Source organism: Fringilla coelebs (assembly GCF_963513975.1).
Source record: "Fringilla coelebs genome assembly, chromosome: 7".
Classification (NCBI taxonomy): Eukaryota; Metazoa; Chordata; class Aves; order Passeriformes; family Fringillidae; genus Fringilla; species Fringilla coelebs.
This window is the reverse complement of record NC_140035.1, coordinates 35,984,837-36,008,437: the sequence shown is the minus strand read 5'-3', so window position 1 is coordinate 36,008,437 and position 23,601 is coordinate 35,984,837. Positions and strand designations below refer to the sequence as shown.

General features: G+C 45.1%; 1 protein-coding gene across 12 annotated transcripts in view; it reads left to right on the top strand.

Moving 5' to 3' along the window:
• Positions 1–23,601, top strand: part of LRRFIP1 (LRR binding FLII interacting protein 1) — a 104,068-nt gene that overhangs the window by 43,400 nt on the left and 37,067 nt on the right. For 6 of the 12 annotated variants that reach the window (XM_084209710.1, XM_084209712.1, XM_084209713.1 and 3 more), the window contains exons 2-9: positions 1,377–1,463; positions 8,003–8,020; positions 11,307–11,354; positions 12,591–12,635; positions 13,147–13,197; positions 16,412–16,444; positions 17,883–17,930; positions 21,222–21,278. In XM_084209710.1, coding sequence (XP_084065836.1) covers positions 1,377–1,463; positions 8,003–8,020; positions 11,307–11,354; positions 12,591–12,635; positions 13,147–13,197; positions 16,412–16,444; positions 17,883–17,930; positions 21,222–21,278 — 387 coding nt within the window. The remainder of the gene's footprint in view (positions 1–1,376; positions 1,464–8,002; positions 8,021–11,306; positions 11,355–12,590; positions 12,636–13,146; positions 13,198–16,411; positions 16,445–17,882; positions 17,931–21,221; positions 21,279–23,601) is intronic. The other 6 variants (XM_084209708.1, XM_084209709.1, XM_084209717.1 and 3 more) reach the window with 2 other exon arrangements.

Sequence of the window (23,601 nt, the reverse complement as noted above, 5' to 3'; positions counted from 1 at the left end):
CTCGTGCTCAGGTGGAACTTCTTGTACTTTAGTTTATGGCCATTGCTCCTCATCCTGCCACTGGGCACCCCTAAGAAGAGTCTGGCACCATCTCTTGGTACCTGCCTTTGGGATATTTGCATGGATTGGTGAGATCCCCTCTTGGTCTCCTCCAGTCTGATGTTTTAAGGTCTACATCATCACAAGGCTCTTGGTCTTCCCGTGCATCACCTTGTGCTTGATTTTCATCAGCCCTTTTCTGTTAACTGCAAGTTTCAACCATCCTACTCCTTTTTTTTGGCTTTTTTTCCATGTTTTGTTTGTGTTTTTGAAGGCTGTGACCTTTTTCCCTAGGTTTGAGTGGTGACTGCACTTACAGAAGGGAAAAGAAATTACACCTTTCTGTTTTTTGGTGGTTTTCCTTTTGTTTAGAAGCACTACTGAAAACACCAGCATTTTGATTTCTCTGTGTGCTTGACCTTGATGTTATGGCAGATTTTCCTGTCAATCTAGGTGCTGTACTTACAGTAAAAGGTTTCAGAAGGAGAGGAGCTGGGTGTAACACCAGGGTGACTGGCTGTGAGCTGTGCCTTTGGCTCCCTGCTGAGCTGTTCTGAGCTGCTCACACTTGTACTGTACCAAGCCTGAGCTAATTTTACTTTTTCCTCTCTAAGATCTACTGGCTTTGCCTGGGATTTAAAGCAGAATATTAAAAATGTTACTCTGTAGCATGTTCCATCACTTCCAACTGGGCTGAAGTGAGGAAGCACTGTAGATCTCTCAAGAGGTCTGTTCCTGTTGTTGGCAGAATTCCACTCCAGTGAGGTTTGGACTGGAATATGGAATTTTTGGAGATTTATAATGGAGCTAGTGCATTTTCTCTTCATGATTTCAGCCTTAGCTGTGCATACTGAACTCCAGTGTTTACCCAAATCCTGTGCCCAGGTATGTGTGCACAGTGACAGTGGTTAGGAAAAATGGCATATAATGTGTTTGGTGTTGGTCAAATTAATTCAATAAATTCAATAAATAAATAAAAAAACAATCTATGCTGCAGGGGAAGAAAAAAAAAAACCAACAGAACAACCCAAAACAAAAAGAGCAAAACCCGCCTTTCTTAAATAAATCAACCTGCTTCCTCTCCAGCCACACAAATAATAATTAAAGAGCTGTTTTAAACACAAGTGTGCTCAGGGAGGGTAGTGCCTGCACGGGGGTGTTAGGATAACAAGGTAGGGAAGGCAGGGCCATTACCTGCAATAGGGAATTAACTCCCACAGATGTGTTTACAGCCTTGCCGAGTCAAGCCTCCCCATTCCCTGCCCTGCTTCCGGAGCGAGTTCCCCGTTGGGTTGGCCAGCTTTGATCTCATCCCATCCCTGTGTTCCCCTTCCCAGGCTGAAGCCAGACTCGCGGCGAAGCGAGCGGCGCGGGCGGAGGCGCGGGAGATCCGGATGAAAGAGCTGGAGAGGCAGCAGAAGGAGGTAAGGCCGGGGCTTTGGGGGGTGCCCGGGTTGTATCCAGGGAGGAGGATGTTCAGAGATCCTGGAACAGAGGGCTTGTCTGTATTTTGCTGAAACAGTCTGCGTGGAGCTAATGTTGATTGTAGGAAAACCTGGAAAAAATGCGGATGGTGGCAAGGATTTTATCTCGGTGAAGCCAGCGTAATTATTCACAGAAAATCCTGGTGGTTAGTAATTCTTGTTTAATGTTAAACTTTGAAGTATGCAGCTTCTTTGTGTGCCTGTCGGAAGGTGGTGGATTCTTATCACTTCGTTAGAAATCCAATGAATATGGAAGATTCCTGGCCCTTTGTGTAACTCCAGTGGGAAGCTGTTCTGCTTCCTGCTGTGAAGCTGGTGCTGTGCCCTCCCCAAGTCTGTAGAAAGGATGGGCTGCCCTGGCAGGGGCAAGGGTAGAAGCTGCACTTGGCAAAGCATTACCTGGTAAACGGAACCAGAAGCACTCAGAACTTCTGCTTGGTGATGTGCATTCAGTGAAGCAGCAGAGTGGCTGCAAGAGGGACAACAGTAATCACAATTTAGTTTTTTTCAGTAGATTTTTGAAGGAGAAGGAAGAAGTCACGAGTCTGGGAATACATACATAGTAGGAATAAATGTGGGGCAGGAAAAAACAGAAATGGCTTCACACTGACAGAGGGCAGAGTTGGATTGGATATTAGGAAAAATATCTTCCCCGGGAGGGCAGTGATGCCCTGGCACAGGGTGCCCAGAGAAGCTGTGGCTGCCCCTGGATCCCTGGAAGTGCCCAAGGCCAGGCTGGATGGGGCTTGGAGCAACCTGGGATAGTGGAAGGTGTCCCTGTCCATGGCAGGGGGTGGAACTGGATGATCTCTTAAGGTCTCTTCCAACCCAAACCATTCTGTAATTCAGTGGTTCTACATTTGCTTTAGGGTGCAGAGCAGGATCTGGTTGAGCTTTGGAGCAGCAAATAAAGAGGTGACAGCAGGATGTGGATCAGGATGTGACAGCAGAGCAGTGCCAGTGCAGGCTGCAGCAGCCAGCCCACAGAGAAGCTCCTGGGCAGGTTGCCCATGCTCAGCTTTTGGTGAGGCAGGTCTGGATGTGTCTCAGCTCCCTTGCTGCAAACACAGAGCTTGGGGAAGGTGGGAGCCTTCTCCTGCTGCAGTTGATGCTTTCTCAAGGATGTTTCTTGCAGCCTGGCCCACCCTGGGGAGTGCTGTCACTGCTGAGCCGGGGCGGGGGGGACTTGGGAGCAGCTGTGGGAGGGCTGTGCTAAACAAGCACCACGTGTTTTGTTTGGGTAGCAAAGTAAATAGGGGTGTCCTGGCAGCTGACACCATCTAATTTACAGGTGACTTAATGAAGCTGATGACCCCTTTGCAGATTAAAAGCCGATGCTGCAAAGGGTGTCTTGGTAAACTGAAATTTAGGTGTGAAAACTAAAGCTCCTGCAATTAAGAGCTTTGTATAGCTAGAAATTGGGTAGGGCAGGGTGTCCCTCTGAAATACCACAGTCATTGAAAGCCAGATACCCATCACAGTCTGCTTTGTGTGCTCACTGGCATAAATGACACATTTATTTAATGTTTTGCACGCTTGGGTATTCTGTAGCTTTTTGAAATAGTTTAATCTTAGCCCCCAGATGCCAGGTAGAGATATTAAGGATAGCTGCAGGAAGTTTTTCATTGCCACAAGTGTCTTGCAGGTATAATAAAACATAAATACAGAAAATCCCAAGCAGTGATCAACACAAGATATTTGGCACCTAGCCCTTCCTTGGAGGGGAACCTGCTGTGACACTGAGATCTGTACACCTGGTTCTCTGCCATCTTCATTTCCCTTTGCAAACTTTTCAGAAACATAAAGAGCGCTTTTCCACTGCTGCCATGTTAAATAACCAGAAGTTAAAGCACTTGCTTTACTACTTCAGAAGGCTTTTTAGAGCCCTAACTCCCTTCTGGGAGTTAAAAAGCAATAAATGAATTTATTGCGTGTGCGTGTAGTCTTTCATGCTTTAAGCCGTGTGCATGCCCTGGCAGGCTTCTTGTGGAGCATGGATTACTTGGAAATATATTTACACTGCTGGTCTGAGTTAAAAGTTTCCAGGTGCTACCATTACAGGCTATAACTATGGCAGTGGAAGAGGGTGTTTTAATGATTTGGGTTTGGAAACTGGCTCCTCTCCTGCCCAGCACCTCATATTTATGACATTTCTCAATCTTGCACTTCATTTCCCTCATTTTAAAGTAATTGGGTGACTTTTGCATGAAGAGTCTACACGTAGGATTGAGAAATTGTGCAGCAGGAATAGCTGGGCTTCTGGCAGAGAGCTCTCAGTTGCAGGGGGAGATGTGGGAAAGTTCCTGTGGGAGACTGCTCTGCGGTGGGGCAGGATTGCAGGTGTGCTCCAGAGGCAGTATCATCTCCTCACCTGGCACCTCCTCGTGCCAGGCAGCACAAAGAAGGGTAACTGTGCCAGTGGTTTGCGTGTTTTGGTTTGGTTCTTTGTTGTTTGGTTTTTTCTTCTCTGGGGAAAGGAAGCTAAAGAGGAGAAGGTGAGCACAAATTTCATAGGGAAGTATAAGCTGGGTACATGAAAAGTGTTTTCTGAAGCTGAAGAAAAAAGTGAGCACCAGTATTGTGACCTGATCGCAGAATTCCAGAATGTGTTGAGTTGAGAGGCCTTAAAACTTAACTTGTTCCACCCCCTGCCATGGGCAGGGACACCTTCCACTAGCCAGGTTGCTCTGTCCAGCCAGGTCTTGGACACTTCCAGGGCTCCGGGGGAAGTCACAGTTTCTCTGGGCACCCTGTCACAGGGAAGAGTTCCTTCCCAATATCCAGTGTCAACCTACTCCCTGGCAGTGGGAAGCCATTCCCCCCTGTCACTCTCTTTCTGTTGCACCATCTTTCCTGTTTGATGGGGCTCCTGTTGGAACATTCCCAATTCTCCCAGCCTTTCCCCACAGCAGAGCTGTCCCATCCCTCTGATCATCCTGGTGCCTCCTCTGGACTCTCTCCAGCAGCTCTGCAGGTGGGGTTTCATCTGAGCAGGGCAGAATTCCCTCCTTTCCTGCTGCCCACACAGTGGGATCATCCCAGGACATGGGGAGTCCCTCTGAAGATAAGGGTATTGATCACTCCTGAATCACAGAGATGTGAATCAATTTCTCTGTTTATTAGAGAATGTGTTCTTGGTGATGAGGCTTTAGGAGAGGCACAGGCATGACAAGTGTTACAGCTTGAATGCTTCTGACTTCTCATTCGGAGCTGCTTTGTTATTGCTACCCACCAAAGATGTAAATAATTAATCTGGAAGTTTAGTTAAGCTCTCTGGTTTGTTTCCACATATCAATGAATGCAGGGCAGCTCTCATTGCCAGGGCCTTTCTGAGCTAGAAGGACAATTAAAATATGTGGTATTTCCTCCCTTTCCTGGTTTCCCAGCACTGGTGGGAGTCAGAGCAGTGATGGGTCCTGGTTTACCATACCATGCTGCCATGCTTTTGAAATGTTTGGTTTCCAGCTGCAGAGTCTGAGACCAGTCCCTTTGGATTGTGCTGTTAAGATGTGCCTGGTCCTGAGACAAATTCCTGTGTGCATTCAGGTATTTATTGCTAATTCATGCAGAACAGCAAGCTAGGAGTGGGCAGCCCAGTTTTTCTGAGTAACAGTCCGGTAATTCTCAGGGGCTACAAGGTAAAATTGGGGGAAGAATTTTTTTTTTCCCTGTGCATTTATTTTTTTTCTCTCTGAAGTTTGACCTGAAATGTATTAAACCCTTTTTTTCCCAAGCAATATTTAACAGTAACAGTTTTGAGACACGTGAAAGCTGCAGCAGTAGGGCTAATTGTAGAGAATGCTTTCTGTAGGAGTGCTTTCTGTGTGTTCTGCTGGCAAGGCTTTAAATGTCTCTTCAAGGGCTGACACTTGGAGACCACAGTGTAAGCTGATATTAGTGCCTGAAGTGAAAAGAGACTGATCTCCTCCCACTCCTTAATCGGTGGGATAAGATTCTTCCCTGCCAGTTCACACAGCAGATGAGCCTGTACTTCTGGTTCAAGGCAAGTGCACTGTGCTAGTCTCCTGCCTTCATTTGCAGCACTTGCTTTAAGGGCACAGCATGAAACTTGCCTTGGCTGTTTTGGAAATTCCTTCCTTACCTCACTTGCACATATTTTCCCCCTTTGGATTCATATTTCTTTGGAATAAAATAGACTACCAATGCTTTCTAGTAAAAAAAAAAAAGGGAAAAGCAGATTCTTGTGGCTCCAATGGGGAGGGCTGAGACTGGCTGTGGAACTTGGTGCTTACATAAGCAGGGAGGAAGTGAAGGAGGTTTGTGGTGGTTCATCTGTGTCTTATACACTCACTGTGAAGATGCCCAGGAAAATTTGAAGAGGGATGATGTGGATGATGTTTTTAGCAGACTCTTCTTCTGCCACCATCTAACACTGGCTTTTTCTGTCCAGTTTTAAACCTACTTTATGAAAAACTTTATTTTTGTGGGCAGCCTCCTTTGATGAGGAAATCAGGAAAGCTGTCTGCTGTTGATACTGTGGATGAAACAGATTTGGGTTTTTTGATTATACCCTAATACAGAAAACTGTATACCTGTGTACCCTAATACAGGAAACTGCTCTTTAAAGCATTTGACTGCTTAGATGTGTAGTGACTCTTTTGGGGGGGACACATCTGCAACAGAGGTGATTGTTTAAAAGTGTATGTTTTCTCTTTTCTAAAGAGGACAATGTTATCACAGAATCCTAAAATGGCTTGGGTTGAAAAACCCTTAAAAATCCCCTGATTCCAACCTCCCTGCCATGGACAGGGACACCTTTCCCTCGTGCACTGCTGAGGGATCAGTCACTTTGGAGCAGAGCTGTTGTAATGCCTGTTGGCTAATGGGTTCCTCCAAAACTCCAGGTTTTATAAAAAGCTGGGATAGTAAATGATGAATTTGGCTTTATCCCTGAGGCATCCCCACCTCCCTCCACGGGGCCTGGCCTGAACAAAGGCCCCATTGTTATCTTGTCCATTGGCAATTTGGGTCCTGGGCACGAGGCTCCTTGCTTTGGACTCGGCAGGGAATACCTGCTGTGCCAGGCCTGGAGCACTGGGCTTTGAAAAATAAGGATTCCATGGAGCTGCCTCGAGGAGTGGGTGAAAAAGCAGCATGGAAAAGTTAAAGCTTTGAGGTTAATCAGCTGGTAATTGCCACATTTGAACCTGTGGTGTTTGGCTGCTGTGTGTGCATGAAAGGCACTCTGAGTGTGCCATGGAGAAGTCAGAAATTGGAATTGGTTGCAGCCTTGTGGGAGGGCCCAGTTCATTTTCCTCTCCATGGCTTTCTTAGGGAAAGGGAAGTGGGGTGGTTCCTTGTGTGGTGGGAATGCTGGTTTTTGAATGGGTCCTAATTTTCCCTCCTGTGCTTGCTGGAATGGGAATTAAAGCTGCTGAGGCATTAATCTGGGCTGTGCAGTTGTCCTTCGTGAAGGGGAACCTGATCAGGAGGGCAGGGATTGAGAGACATAAGCTTTGCTTGCCAGCACTGGGATCCAGGTTCCCATGAGGTATTCCTGAGAACAGTAAATGCCAGGGATCCTCCAAATACCTCAAAATCTGGGAGACTTGACTGCCTTGCCACCAGGGCATTGTGCAGCCAGCCAGGTGTTTTTGAGCAAGAAGGGTTCTTTGGGTAACCAGAAACATTTCTGGTTTCAGGAAAGGTGTGAGAAAAAAACCTGTTTTCTGTTTTCATGTGGATTCACAAAGCTCATCAGTCCAGGGCAGGTCTCCAAGAGCACAAAATTCAGGTGCAGCAGAGTGGCTGTAAAGGTTTTGTGTCTTATCAGAGTGCTCCAAGACTGTGGAACAACAGTGTCAGCAGGGCATTTATTAAAGCCTGAAAATAGTGTTAGGCTCCACAGAAACATTAAAAATTGACAGAGCAACCTGCAGGGATCCTTTAAGGCCAGCAATATACGTGCAAGGAATTTTCACACAATGGCACTGTGCTGTGCACAGGTGAAAGGTGTGTGGGGTTGGTGCTTTTGTAACTGTGCTTCATCCCTCAAGGACAAATTCTATCCTCCAAAGAGGAACAGTTGGTCTGTAGTTAATGCTTTTATTGTGGTGGTAGATACACGACTCGTCCCAGATGAATATTTGGGTATCCATTCCTGCTTTGGAGGGAAGGCTGGAAAAATGAGAGGTCCTGGCTCACAGCTGGGCTGGGCTCTGGCCTGGTGCAAAGCCTGGGGATAAAATGTCCCATGTGCACCCCAGAGCCTGGTGGGAATGGGAACAGGAATGCTGTGTTCTAGCCAGTCACGTGGAGGAGCCCCACGATGCCAACACGGCTTTTGTCCTGCCTAAATCCACAGGGCTTCAGTGTGCTCTTCTCTGTATTGATGTTCTGCTGTATTTTCTCTATAAATGCTGTTTTTTCCCTCCAGAACGAGCTGTGGAGCATTTGCTATGTATCCATCATTCATGCTAGCTTTGTTCCTTGTTTCTTTCCTCTCCCTTTCCCCCCAGATCTATCAGGTGCAGAAGGTAGGGCTTGCTCGCTTTCCTTCTTGTTTGCATGCCGCCTTCTTCCCACCCTGTGAGTCTTGCTACAGTTTCACAACCACACTGCCATTTAGGTGGCAAAAGACTTCCAAGATCCTGGAGTCCAACCTTGGAAATCCTCTGAAGAGTGGGAGATGCCCAGAAGGCTGCCAATTTCCATGTAATTCTGCCCTCCCCCCCACAATCTTGTGGGGTGGACAACAAGGGGAGTGGGGGAAGATGACCCATGTAAGGTGTCTGCTCAGGCACTTAATGTGATTTTTTTCTACAGCCTGTTTGGCAAAGGATAAGCAATAACACAGAAGTGACTTGGCAAAGCAGGGTCACAGGAGGGCACAGTGGCTCCCTGTGTCACCTCTGTTCATGTGCTGAAGGCCAAGAAAATCACTGGAATGTTTCAGGCTGGGCAAGCATTTAACAGGTGCCAGCAGGAAGAATGACTTGCAGCTGACTTTATTTGCACAAAGTCACTGAAGGAAATCAGGGATGCTGTATTTGAATTCATAATCCTTGGGTAAATAAACTGTATGGACTTCCTTCCAACGGCACACACACATTAAAAGTGATTTTATATTGTTTATTCCTCTCTCATCTCAGTTTAAAGTCATGATCTCTTCCCTCTTCCCAGTTTCCTTTCCACGATGATGGCAAAGAGGATGATAACAGTAGCTCTCACTGAGGTCACTTGCTATGTAGAAAGAGATTTTGGGGGTTTTGTTGTGATGTCTGGCTGAAATAACAGCCATACACCTGAGAAGAACTGAATATAACAGCCTAGCTGTTCTGCACTTTCAGCATGTGAGCTGAGTGGCACCTAGAAACAGAAATAACTCCCAAGGACTTTTACAGGGAGGGAGAAAGCACATTTTTTCTTCAAGCCTGCCATTTTCTACCTTATTGAATATTTCTCTTTTTTTCCCCTGAGATGTTTTTATTGCTTGCTGAGTGATGAATGTCTCTCTAAACCACAGTGTGCTTGGTTTGGTTCTGGCACTCCAGCTGCCCTAACTGCATGTTTCAAAGCCTGACCCAGCCCTGCATGTGCTTCTTGGGAGTGCTGTTCTCCTCTTTGAGTGTGTATGTATATGAAAAGAGCTGCTCAAATCATGTGCTCTGGTATTTAATCCTGACTCCATCAATTTGGCAACAAGTCCCTCTCACTCCTGGTTTTATTTCTGGAGTTGACTGCACACTGAGTGACTCAATGTCACTCATGAAATGACAGGCTCCTTATTAATCTTCTTTATGGGAACTAATTTAACCTCTTGGTGCAAAAGCAGCCCCCTGGGAGCCCAGGAGGTTGTTTACTGTTGGTGTCCTGACATGGATGAGGAGATAAGTGGGTTATGCTCCCAACATCCCATGGTGAGTTTGTGAGTCTGGCAGTTTCACTGGCACTCAGTGTGCGAATCTCATCAGGAATTCTCTCTCAATGGTATTAACATCATTAATTATTGAATTGTAACAACACTTTTCAAGGTGGAAGGGAACCTGAGTCCAGCAAGGGCCTCTAACTGAAACCTGAATTAATAGAAAAGCAGCATTTCCTCCTCCAACCCATTGGAATCAGGCCCCTGGGGGCAGAACAGAAGAGTTGGTGTAGAGGGAGAACTGAGAAAAGTGGCTGTGAGGGGTCAAAATAGTTGAGAGCTCAAAAGCTGCCAGTTCAGTCCAGTATGACACGTGCTCTTCAAAAAATTATAAATTAAAATAGTCTCTGGGCAGTCTTGTTCATTAAGATTTTTCTTCAGGAGATGTTAAGCACATAGCTGAGTAATTTGAAATGGAGAAGGAAAAGCTTATAAGTGGAACTTAAACTGTGACATAGCAAGTCTTCTAAGGGTTGTTTCCTTATCTGCCTTTTGCCAGGCTGAATTCATAAACCAGTGTCAGACAGTGAGAGGGCATGAAAAAGAAGCAGCAAACCCTAAAATAATTACAATGTGTTTATGGATCCTTCCTTTGTGGGAAAAAGGATTCTCCATTTTAATAGTGTGTTTCAGTTTTTTAAATTGATGTCTAGGGTTAGAAAATGTTCTCAGTCTGTTAATGGCTAAAAAGCCTCTAATAAGGCTTTACCTGACCTGCTTTACTACAAAGCATATAATCTGTAGGTTCTCATCATGTACACAGCTCTGGGAGTTCGTGGAATTCTCAGGGGTCATTCTCAGGCTGAGATGTGCATAACAGTTACTTTTATAACAAGCTGGTGCGTGGTTTATGAATCTGAAGTGTAAATAAAGTAATACAGCACTGAAGAATGTGCAGCTGTTTGTTTTGGTTTATTAGTAAATAGTGACTGAGGTTTTAAGGGTGAAAATAAAATTACATTAATACCATTGAGCGAGTGCTAAAACCAGAGTGCAATACACAACAGGTTTCTGATTTTTTAAAAAATAATTTCCTAAGGTTTTGGCTGTTGATACTCCTACCTCTTCAAGCCTGTAAGAAAGCTCTAAACTACATATTACTCTTTCTTAATTAAGCAGGATTGCCATTTGCCTATTGCTGTGCTTTAGGCCAGTGATTTGAATTCACACAGGAATCACTTTAACGGGCATCATTAAAAATACAAAATTCCTGAGACCAGATTTGACAGGCTTATTTGGGAAGGAAGAAAAGTCCCATTAAACCTGTGGATCTTTGAACAACTTGCTGCCTGGAGGAAATTCAAGTTCATTGGGAAGTTCCCGGTGTCGTCTTTGCCTGCGCTGGTGGATCTTGTCCCCTTGTACCTTTGTTAGTGCTGCCACTGCTCTCAGGTGGGTCAAATGTAGGCAAAAAGCCTGGTGCTCTGAAAGGAGCTCTGTGGAGCTCTAATCTAGCAAATCAGGGTGCCCAGAGATGAGTTCTACCCAACTTGTCTGCCCAGTTTGACAAACCTTTACGGGAAACATGATTTGACAGCAATTTTCATCCTGGAAGTGTCCTGTGCTCGCCTCCCTTGTAATGAGTCTTGACTTAACTGGGTCAGGAATTCAAGACTCATTACTCTCCTTGCTCCTGTCCCCCAGCACAGGAGGTTTTGCAGTGCTGAGGGAGAAGAAGCTGCTGAATACCCTGGTCATGCCCAAGCTCCCCTTTCCCCTTTCCAGGCAGCTTTTCCCAGGCACTCTCTGCGGAGGGCTCCAGTGCCATGCGGCACAGCTCTCGCTGGCAGAGTCACGTGGAGCTGTGTGGCTTGGCCAAGGCCTGGCAGTGCATGTCTCAATGTTCTGTGTTTGCTTCTCTCATCTAAATTCTGTTTTTTTCCCTTTTCTGTCTGTAGAAATATTATGGGCTGGATACTAAGTGGGGAGACATCGAGCAATGGATGGTAGGACTTGATCAACGTAGCTCAACAACTTTTGCGTGTTGCAGTTCTGTGTAGTTCATAGAGTTTGAGATCCCTCCAAGTAGGTATTTTCATGCATTGGGAGTGTGAGTTCCACTCCAAGCAATCCCACAGTCTTGCTTTTCCGACTGAAATGTGAGTTTTGATCAGCTTAAAACTGGCAAGGACTGGGTTAGAGCCATCTCTTTTTGAGACCTGTCTCCACACTATCGCTGGAAGGTCAGGTTAGGATAAAAATCTGTTAAAGCCCCTTGGGATAAAAGGAGTATTTGGGCTCATTTTACTTTTTGTGGGTTTCATCACCACTTGAGTCTTCTTAATTCTGCCTTCAGGTAAATTGTGGGCAAGTTTCACTCATGCTGTTTCATTTCTCTTAGCATGTACTGGCCCAGGGGAATCCCTCAGAGGAATTATTACTGCTATGGTGGCAATCCTCACTTTTTTCCAATAATACCCTGTCCTGGATTTTAGAATTTCCTAAAACCAGTGAATACCAGCTGCAGACTTGGCCACTAGTAACATCTGTTTTAACACCCATGATAAGAGATGAAGTTGCTAATGGGCTGGAAGTCACTGGCTTCAAACCCAAAGTTTATGAAACCAGTTAGCAGCGATGCCAGCTGAAAGCTGTGGCCTTGCCCTGCAAAACTGAGTAGTGCACACTGGCAAAGGCAAAACTGAACAGCCAGCTTCCAGTGTGGAAGGTAGCTTCCCAAACTCCCCAGATTCCTTAGTCTTTGATAATTAATCAGTAAATACTGGTCTGCATGGACCACCCACCCACCCCAGACTCACACCGAGTATCCTCAAATCCTTGCTGGATGAGCATAACTCCACCTCACTGGCAGTTCCCTTGCTTGGAAATCAGCTCACCTGTGACAATCTGTTGACTACAATATTAAAACTTTTTTTTTTCTGTTTTCTACTGCTGTTTCCAAATTCAGTGGTGAATCAGTTTGTTAAAACCAGCTTGTTGAAATGTAAAACATCTGATGGCATTTCCAGTGTCACCGAGGCTGCGTAGCAGAGAGGAAATTTGGGGTCTGAGAGGAGGGAGGAAGGGTTTTTCTGCTTTGACAGGGTGTCACCTCTTGTTGTTTGGTTGAACTTTACTGGCTCCTAAGTGTGGCTGGAGTTCACTGTGTGTTTCTGGAAGGCTCTGTTGCTGTGTCTGTCCTCTCAACACCTCCCTCTGTTTTCTCTCTGCTGCCTTGGTAGGAAGACAGTGAGCGTTATTCCCGTAGAGCCCGAAGAAATGCCTCGGTCAGTATCTGCTTTTGCTTTTTCTGTTCAGCCAGACGTTTCAGATTAAGAAAACAGACGCTGTATGAGTTTAAAAGGCACTTCCTTCTCAAAAGAAAAGGAACTAAAACAAACTCCCGCCACCCCCAGCAAGTGGAAACCCCAAAGCCACTTCCTGACTTCTCTGCCCTCTCCCCAGTCGCGCCAGGGAGCTTTTGCAAATGTGCAAGAATAAAGGGGGTGGAAAGTGGGGAAATAACCTGTTTGGAGTGTTTAATGTTCGTTAAAGGGCCAAGAGCATAGAGCAGGGAACACCTGAGCAAGCTCCTCCTTCACCCTACAGTAAAATGCTTAACTGTTTCTTGGGCAGGGTATCATTTGCTTTCTGCTTATACTTTAAATGCAATTCTTTTGTAAAAACATTTAGTTTGTGCATCTTTCCCTTCCTCCTGTCCCATCAAAGCCATCAGTGCCTGTTACCTGTGTTCTTTTCACTGTTTTTTTTTTTTGTCTCTACGCTTTCTCTCGCTAGGCTTCGGATGAAGATGAGCGCATGTCAGTGGGTAGCCGTGGAAGCCTGAGGGTTGGTAAACTGTGCAACCTCTGTGTGCATGTCTGTGTATGGCTGTCACTGTCCCCTGTGCCCCCACACTCTGAGGGGGCTGTCCTGGACGTGCTCCATGTTGGGTTTTTTCAAGTGGATCACTGATCACTGTCTCCACTGTGTGCCCCGTGCAGGACCCTTTGTGGTCACTGCTCTTCACTCTTGCAGGAGGGACTCAGCCAAGACATTGGTGTCTGCATGCACCTTGTGAGCTCCCCTGTTTCACTCCTGGCACTGGAAATACGGAAGGGGGAAGTGCTGTGGGGTCAGTGTTTATTAGCCCAGGAAACCAGAAGTGATTGATGAGTGGAAATAAATGTTGGGTGCTTTGGAATTGCAGGTGAATACTCATAAAATAACAGAATATCCTGAGCTGGAAGGGACTCACAGGGATCATTGCTCCAGCTCCTGTCCCTGCACAGACAATCCCACCCTGACATCCCTGAGAGCCTTGTCCAAACTCTCCAGGCTTGTGACTCTGCCCATTCCCTTGGCAGTGCCCAGCACCCTCTGGGGGAAGAACCTTTCCCTGATATCTAACCCCAAAATCCCTCTGACACAGCTCCAGCCATTCCTTTAGGTCCTATCACTGGTTACTGGCTTTAAAAATGCTTTAGAAATACTTGAAGATCATCTGTAGACCTGAGTTTTGTGGAGGGGGGGATTAGTAAAGCACTGACAGGATTTTCCCAGATAACACACATTTATATAAACCTTAACTCTGTTTTTACATACTGTCTAAAAGACTCATTAAAAAAAAAGTTTCTGTTGCAGAGCCTTCTCAGGGATCCCACTGTAAAATTGCACAAAAATGTGCTTAAATATATAAAGTGCTGTCGTGTTCCCTTTTTAGTGGAATCCTTATTGCTACTCATGAATTGCTGTTTAAACCTTTTTTGCTCAAGATGACAAACTTGAGTGCTTTTCAGAGCTAGGAGATGCCTCAAAGCTCCAAAGATTCAGTGAAGAAAAGCCTCTCTGCGCAGCAGAACATGTAAAGCAGTGTTTATTTTACTTAGGGTTAAATGTTGACATATGGAAGTGTTTTTTGGAGGGGAAAGAGATCACTAGTTCAGTTGAAATATCAATTCTGTCTGTTTAGAAGGCGATGACAACACAAATGGGTTGTTTATCCCTGGTTGTAACGTGGCACGATGCAAACACACTGGCTCTGTGTTTATAGCACATCTTCATCTGAAACATCTTCTCTTCATGGAAATCCACCACTGATTCTTTCTGAGGTGTTTTTTCAACACAATCCTGGGGTTTGTATACATTTAAAGAGAAGAACCCCTGCATTCTGCCTCCTCACTATGCCTTGGAGGAGCTTTTCTGGCCCTTTTTCCCTGAGCAGTCTCAGGCTCTGATAACCAGCAGCCTCCAGCTGCTCCATGGGATGGCCCCAAATTCCTCATACTTCTGCAAGGAATGCCCTTCTCTGACAGAAGGATTTGCCTGAAACTTTCCACACTGGTGTTTCTCAGTGATGTTGCACAGGCCCTGTCCCCAAAAAGCAGCATTTATTTGGTGATGGATGTGCTGACATTTTGGCAGGCACAGGAAAAGTTTTGACAGAGCTTCCTTGCCTCATTTTTGTGTCACTGGGATTGTAGAAGCACGTAAATATTTGCCAGTCTGAACTGAAATTTAGCCTTTTACGTCTTCCAGTTGTTCTGTTCATAGTTAATTGATAGAATCACAGAATGGGTTGAGTCAGAAAAGACCTTAAAGCTCATCTTGTTCCACCCCCTTCCACTGTCCCAGGTTGCTCCAAGCCCCATCCAACCTGGCCTGGAACACTTCCAGGGAGCAGCCACAGCTTCTCTGGGCACCCTGTGCCAGGGCGTGCCCTCACAGGGAAGAATTACTAGCTAATACCCAATTTTAACCTATTTTTTGTCAGTTTGACGCCATTCTTTCCTTCCCTGTCACTCCCTGTCAGGCCCTTGTACACAGCCTCTCTGATCACTCTCCCAGAGTGGATTTACAGCAGATGCTTTTGGTAATTTGGCCACATCTGTGGCCAATCTGTGAAGGTTTGGCTCCTGCTGCATCTGTCTTCAAAATAACAAAGCCAAAAGCCCCATAAATTTTGATCAACATTAAAAAATCACCTGAGTTCTGGTGTCCAGTTTGGCTTTGGAGCTATTTTGGCCTGAAATCAGCATCAGAAACAGTTGCCTTGTGTCCATGAAGGGTTTATAAAATGACTTGGAGAATTCTGAACGATGCTGCCTTTTTGGAGGCTCTCCTTTCATTGTTGCAGGATGCAATTTTTGGAAAATTCCTCTTCCATCTTTGGCACTCAGGCTCCTTGCACTGTGAGGGGCTGGTGGTGCCAGGGCTTCCTTTTTGCTGCTGTGCTTCTCTTCTGTGCAGGAAGTTTTCACTGAAATGAGCCAATATCAGACATTCACTTCTCCCTAGGGCTTCACCACCCCACTCATCTCTGTGGGTTTCACTCTGCACTTTTTTCCTGGAATATTTTTGAAGTGGATGCCTGGACTGCAGGCACCAGAGATATGCTGAGGTAGCTTTTGGGGAGCTTCTGGATGCTTCTGGCAGAGCAGGTAGCACTACACACTGCAGAACCTCCAGAGATATTCATTAGACCAGGCCAGCAAATGGACTGAGGCTCCACAGCTGTGACTGTGCTGCAAACAGGGACAAGGGGTCCAGGGCTGTTTCTGTGGCTCCTCCATGGAGAGGCTTCTTCAGCAGCTTCCCTGATAAATCCTGAGCCCATCAACAGCTCTTGCCATTCCTGTTTCAGGAGTTCTGCAAGCTCAGTTCTGTATCATGCAGATTTTCCTAGGAAAGCTCAGTAACATCAGCCTGTGTTTGTTGAGGCTCTTGAGCCTCTCTTCAGTCCCTTTTTTATTTCATTTGTCATGATTCTTCCACTTCCCAGCTGGCTGTCTCTAATCCAACACCATCAGCATGAAATATTGTTGTGTTACCAATCACTCATGAATAATTTCTGCATCCTTGTTTTGTATCCTCCCAGCTTCCAAACTTGTGCCTTTGTGCAAGAAATCCTGCATTATCAAAATTCTTTAGTTGGGATTTCCATCTCCCTGCCTATTTTTGTGTTTGTTTGTTGTTTGTTTTGTTTTGGGGAGCTCCTTTAATTGACATAACTTGCGTTTTCCACTTTGTATTCTGATTTTCCTCTCCTCTCATGCCTTTACAGTCTCATTTGGATTATGCCAGCACCTACCCAGTGGTGAGAATAGTCTGCAAGTTGCAGTGTGTGTGTGTGTGTTCAGAAACTAATCATGAAGAAGCTAACACAGGTTGTGATAACTGCTCTGAGATCAGGGTGATCTGGAAGCATCCTGAGGCAGTTTGTGGTCTGTGATGTCAGGGTGCCACTTCCCTCTCCTCCTGCTCTGACGCAGTTCAGATGAGAAGTGACAAATCATTAGTGGGATCTGAGCTGGGTTTAGCTCAGTAGTTACCACAGGCAGAGCAGAAGGGCTTGGATTTCCCCTGAAACACTGTCTCTGTTAAAGCCTGTCCATTGTTGGACCAGCTGCATCTGGATTTATTTCAGCACAGGTCTGGAAAGGAATAAAACTCTCATAAACTCCCTGTAAATACATCTAGCAAAGGTGACAGGATGTGGTATTTTTGGGGTTCCCAGGACAAAGGAGGAAGTGATAATCTGACTCCATGTTCTCAGAAGGCTAATTTATTATTTTATTACATGATATTATATTAAAGAATGCTATACTAAAACTATACTAAAGAATAGACAAAGGATACAGACAGAAGGCTTAACAAAAACTCATGACACCCCAGAGCCTCGACACAGCTGGTTGTGATTGGTCATTAAGTCAAAGCAATTCACATGAAACCAATCAAACAATCACCAGTTGGATAAACAATCTCCAAACCACATTCCAAAGCAGCAAACACAGGAGAAGCAATCAGATAATTATTATTTTCATTTTTCTCTGAGGCTTCTCAGCTTCCCAGGAGAAGAAATACCGGTGAAGGGATTTTTCCAGAAAACAGGACAGTGACAGACAGGACAAACACGCTACCTGCCAAAGCTGTAGCTTGTGTTACCTTCACTTTAGAGGACAAAATCACATTAATAATAATGCTTTGACAGCAAGTATTTGCTCTGGGAACACTGAGATAAAGCTGCTCCTGAAAGAACAGAAAGGAACAACGAGGACTAAAGCTCAGTTTAAAGCATTTCCAGCTGCCTTGTGTTGAACTGGAGGTGTGCTGGTGTCTGCAGGAAGCAGACTGGGCAGCGCAGTCCTGCAGATTCTCCTGCTTTTCCCCTCTCCTTCATTCCCAGCACCGTTTCCAACCAGGAGCTGGGCGCATCCATTTGTGCCTGACCTACATCCCAGAATAGTTTCAGCACGTTTGGGTGTTTGCATGGCTCTATTGATACAGTCAGGGTGGACAGCTGGCAGCCCTGTGCATTGAGTGAGCCCAGCCAGCGTGGCTGATTGGAAGCACAGCTGCTAAATTTACCAGCGCCATCAGCACTTGAGCGATATTCCCCGATAACCGAGCGCTTGACTCGGCTGCTCCCCGAGCCCTGCTCTGCTCCTCTGCCTGCATGGGGATGTGCATGCCTGGCCCTGCTTGGGTGTGCACACACTCACTGATCTCACCCCACGTTCTTCATCCCACTGCAGGCTGGATTAGAGAGTGAGAGGACCAAAAAGAAGAACTACTCCAAAGCAGTATGTATTTTTGTGTGTCTCAGAGAGGGTTCTGCCTCCAAAGCCGCTGTGGCAGGACAAGGAGTGTGTGCAGGTGGGAGAGCTGCCAGCCCAGTGTCAAGGATACACCTTAGCTATCAGCATTTGATAGGGAATAATGAGCATAAGTTCCTCCCCAAAATGTGGGATAATCCAAACCCTTATTTCAGTGCTGTGCATAAAGAGCATGTGGGAAAACTCAAAACCTTACTGGAGCTACCTAACTTGAGCTGTAGTAGGCAATATTGAGAGAATGGCATAGAATCCTAAATGGTTTGGGCCTTAGAAAGGCCCTGAAACCCCATCTCCTTCCACGCCCTGTCATGGGTGAATCTTATTCCAGGCAGGCAAAGAGGACACTGATGCCTCAGGTTTAGCTTTTACATTTTTCAGGTTCTGTGCTGCTTTAGTGTGTGGGTCTGGGCTTCATGTGAGGGGATGGTGAGCTCTCTGCACAGAGCAGGGAGACAAAACAATTCCTGCTCCAGCTGGGGACCAAGGACAAATGATCCAAATCTCAGGCCCAAGAGCACAAACACCATGGGCTGAAGAGAGAAAAACAATGAGGATGGGACTGAATGGGCTGGAGCTGTAATTGGAGAATTAACTCCAAAATGCAAATGGAGCAGAACTTATAAAAGTGAGACACCCTGTGACCAGTTGTCCATTTTGTGACCATTTTGGTTCATCTTGGGTGCAGCCCTGGCTGGGCTCTTGTGCTGCCCAAGGTGGATCCATGGAGGCCTTTGAATAAATCCCTACTTTATTCTTTGGCTCATCACAGGTGGAGGCTGGGTTGGGGCTCTTTGCTACACTGGAAATGAGCAGAGAATTTTTCTGAGGGCTGGAGGTTGGGTGTGGGATTGAGAAAGCCTGAGGGAGCAGCACAAGCCACAGCCTGAGGTAAAAAAAAACCAACATTGCAAGCAGAAATGGACACAATGGCAGTGAAATAGTTTCCTTTGTCAAAAGCAAGAAGAAAATACAGAGAGAAATAGGGTCATAAAAGGGAGAAAAGTAAAATAGAGTCTTTTTAGCCTCCCTAGTATGCAGTATGCAGTATGCAGTTTTATTTGTTCCAGTTTTCACGAGGGTCAGATGCTTTGCATGTAAATGTAGCCTAGAACAAAGGCCAGGAGGTCTGATAAAACTGACCCCGGTCTCCAAGAGCTGCCTGGAGCATTTGCCTTCAAAAATATGCACTGGAGAGGTTTCTGGAGAGGATGGGTCAGAGGGGCAGGGCAAATGGCCTCAGCTCTTGGGCTTCAGCCTCAAATCTGGGAGACGCAGGGCAAGTGAGGCAGATTCCTTTAGGAGGGCCTGAACTGGGAAGTGATAACCAATTACCCTGGGCTTGTGGAAAATCCATCATGCCAATTCAGCTGGAGGTCCTGAGCAGGGTAATTATTCCAGGGCATAAAGGATGTTACTGTAAATTGACTGTGAGGCTCTTGGCTGTCTCTGCGTGACATTAAGGGGAACCTTGGGCCAGATCTCGTTCTTGTAAAAGGAATGTACAGTTGGAAAAGAACTTTGTTAGGGAACAGGACAGCTGGGAAGGATCTCAGCTGGTCTGTTCCCAGCTAAGACAGCATTATCTGGGTTTTTTAAAGAGGGAAAAGCAGTTCCCCAGGAGTCTGTATTGCCTGGCTGGCTACGTGCAGGGAGTGAAGGCAGTTTCATACAAAGTTAGAGTGAAAATACTGATGATAAACAGGAGACAACTTGTCAGAATGGAATAACAGTAAAAACAAATGGGGAATACCACATCTGGGAAAAATGAAGGTACCATTACAAAGTAATAGGATGTTCAGATAGTGATCTGAGGTTACATTTAGTCAATATTGCACAGCTGAAAAAGGCAAACAAGTCCTCAGTGTAGCAATAAAAGGAGTGGTGGAGGTAATTGGTCTGCACAGAGCACTGCCTTCAGCTGCTGGAGATCCATTTTAACCATTCTTAAGCCTTGGAGAAATTCAGGGAGCTTGGAAAAAAAAAAACCAAACAACAGCCTGGGAAAAACTGGAAGGAAGCCAATCGGTGTGAGAAGGCTACAGCAGTATTTCAGATCAGTTCTTGAATAAAAGAAACTTGGAAGTTTGCCTTCCACTTGGGGTGATAGTATTGCATTTCAATAGAGATTCTAAGCTTTTCCCAGAAGTGGCTTTCCCTGCTTAGCTCTGAACTCGTTTCTAAGTTAATTTGTTTAATTTTTCATGCAAGCTGCTGTATAGCAGATGATAAATATTTCTCTTGGAAATTGATTCAGATTGGTTCTAGTGGATTTTCATTTTGGAACTCATTAAAACATGGACTTCAAAACTTAATTTTAATAGAATTTCTAATTAAATTTCCACCAAACCCCCACCCCAAATACACAGAGTGCTTCCTTGTTTTCATGTTAAACCAGGGCTGGTTGTGAGGTGATACCTGAACAGTGAATTGCTGGGGAAACCTGAGCTTTTAATGCTGTCCATTGAGGAGACTTTTGGGTCTGTCCTCTCTTCTTCACCACCACATTCCCAGACTCAGGACTGAGTCACTGATTGTTTTCTTTTATTCCCAGCACTGCTGCCACAGGGATTTGAAGCACCTCACCTTGTTGATGGAACAGTCCTTCTGGGCTTGTTTGTTTTCCCTCCTGACACCAGGGAGGACAGCTGAGCCCACCCAAATCTCCTACTAGCCCTCAGACTGCTGCAGAATCCTGGGGTGTGGCAGATGGCCACTGTCTGGGTTTAATTCTGACGCTCAAAATCAAAAAGAAGAGAATTTATACAGCACTGCATGTTTGCTAAGCTGGATTTCTCAAATAGAATTAATTCCTCTACTACAATTTGCAGCTTTTTAGATGTTTAGCTGCCTGAGGTATAAAAAGTTATAGTGATTTATGCCCTTTGTTGTACTCTCTGATCTCCTTTTTGCCCCCATTTTGTACCCTGTTCCCTTCACAGAGCGTTTGAATATAGTAATCATAGGGGAGGCAAAAAAAAGAAAAAAGAAAGGAGGAGATCAAAAAGGGCAAGCAGGAGTATCCTTGACATTTTTGGCTGTTCTAGAGGCAGTGACACAAATGTTTGTGTCTTCATGTTTGAAATCATGACCTAATCCTGCACTGCTCCTGTTCCTGTGTATCTTTGAAAAGTTCTGTCTCTGCCTTTGCTTTTCATAAGTGATGACATTTGCTTAAAAATGCCCTTCGGGGTCTACGTCAATTTTTCTTCTCTCCTTTTTTGTCTTTCCTTTTTTGTTTTTCCTTTCCTTCCATAACAGACCAATGGTTATGAGGAAGACGTGTATGGATCATCCCAGAGTAGAAAATCTAGCAGGGTTAGTAGATGATTTCTATTGCTATAAAATTCTATCACTCCATTTAATGGGATTAAAGCTAATTAGCAAATTCTTTTTGGCAGTGAAGCAGGTTTTACCTGTCCTGCACATTGTGGGTTTGGAGTTTGTCAGGCACTGGAGGTGCAGCCAGAAGCTGTCTGGGAAATAAAAAATCAAAAATCCAGCCTTGAATCTCAGAAATTGGTACAGAGAGATCTTGAGAGCCAGAACTGCTTTAACTTGTAAAAAAACTGGTTAAAAACTACATTGTGGCAGCACTGGCAGGGAGGATTTCCACCTGCTGGAAACAGAATAAGTGCATTTCCACCTCTGCAAGGTGTTCATGCTGTGCTCTAGTACTGAATCTCCTGATTTAGTCCGTCCCTTGAGATTTGCATAGTTAAAATGGACTTTGGCTTTTGAATTTTCCCCAAATGCACGTTGTTTATTTGAAGTTTGCTTAACTAAATGCCTTTGGGTTTTTGTTTTTTTTTTTTCTTTTTTCCCTTTATAAACCATATCCTAGGGTTTCTGGAAATGCCTATAGAACTGAAGAGCCAGTGCAAGTGTTCCCACTTAACTACTTAACATTGATGGACTTTTATTTCTGGTCCAAAAAAGCTTAATAATTAACTCAGTTGTGAGAATGCAGGTCACAATGTTCCCTCCTGTTCCACAACAAGTGTTGTGTGTCAATTACAGCAGCTCCTGGCACTGCTTTGTTAAATATTGGGGATTGTGCAAATGATTTAAAGGGGTTGTCCAGGCACAGCCTGGGGGCTAAAGGGGGGGAACTGTTTGGGTTTCTTTTTTCCCCCTTTTTTTTAACAAAGCCAGACAAAAGCTCAGAGTCTGTTGATCTTTGTGCTTCTAAAGAAATTTAGTGCTATGCAGCCTAAAGCTCAGTGTTTAGGCCAAAAATAAACTCTTTTAAGCCTCCATTTATCCAAGTGTTTGAGCAATAACCCGCTGAACATGAGAGAGAGTCCAGGGGGTGACTTTGTAGGCACGAAGTTAAGCAGGAGCCTGGATAAACAGTGAAACCTGATATTTCACATCCATCAAAAATTGTTGCTGCCATATAATTTAGCTGGCATTATGTGGATAAGAGACAATGAAATACTGTTGCTTGAGCTGCTGAAAAAACAGCCTGTCCTGTTGCTGGCACTCTTGCTGGCCCATTTGAGGAGTTCAAGGAGCTTTATTCTGTAGCGCTGGTGATAAATGATGTTCTTACTCTTTACTGACATACTCCAGTGCTCCAAGGACTTCAGGGAGAGCAAAATATCTGCAAGAAAGTCATCCAGGGAGAAGAGGTTGTTTGGTTTCCATTTAAATAATTTAAAATCATGCTGGAATTAGCGTTTGCAGCGTGGGGGTTTAGTCTGAGTAGGGCTTAATTACAGCAACATCGTTAGTTCCTTGTAGTTCTGTTGCTGTTTGGATTAATCATTAATTAGGAGGGGGAGGAAAGTTTGGGGGTAACTCAGAATAGCTGAAACTTCAAATTAATGCCAGTCTGGCTGGCATTCACTTTTGAGGAATATTCTCTCCAAAAAGCCCAAGCTGAATCACAAAGATTGTCAAAGTGACAAGGAAAAATGAAAAGGAGGAAAATTCTTCGGGACAGCAGGGAAATGATGAATGAACCTGCTGGCAGTCGCTGTTTCAAAAATAAGTGTCCAGTTTGAAGTCCCAGAATGGACTGATCTCCATGTGAACACTGCACTTGCAGTGTCACAGGTTGATCCCTTAAATATGATTAATGCCATGTGCCAAACAGCCCACGTGCAGATTGCAAACTCTAAGCAGGAATGAAAGTCATTTCTTAAAGTTCAGTTCAGGTTTCCCTTCAGTCAAAATCTTATTGTGCAGGCATTGTTTGGGGGGTTTTGGTTTGTGGCTGGTTGTTTCTTAGGTTAGGCTTTTTTTGAGGTTGGACAATGATTTTGCCCTCAGCTTGTACCTGTGGGTATTGTGCCATATCTAAATGTCTCTTTGCTCATAGTGACAGAAGAAAGCAAACAAATGTCTTTATTTTGCCACAGATCTCCCTCCTTTGTGAGGAAATTATCACCTCCATGGACCACAGTGGTGAGGCAAGGATGAGTTAGGGTTTGTGAGGTGAAAGCAGAGAGCCTTGGCTCTCTAGACCCCCGTGAGAAATGTTTGGAAAGGTGTCAGGGAATAGGTGTGAAAGGAGAGCTCTGGAGAGCAGCAAGGAGGTGAAGGTGTGAGATCTTTCAGAACAACCATTCCTCATTAAGATCTCCCAAGTGGACCAGAAGCGCAGGGATGACGGGATGCAAGGCAGAAAACAGGG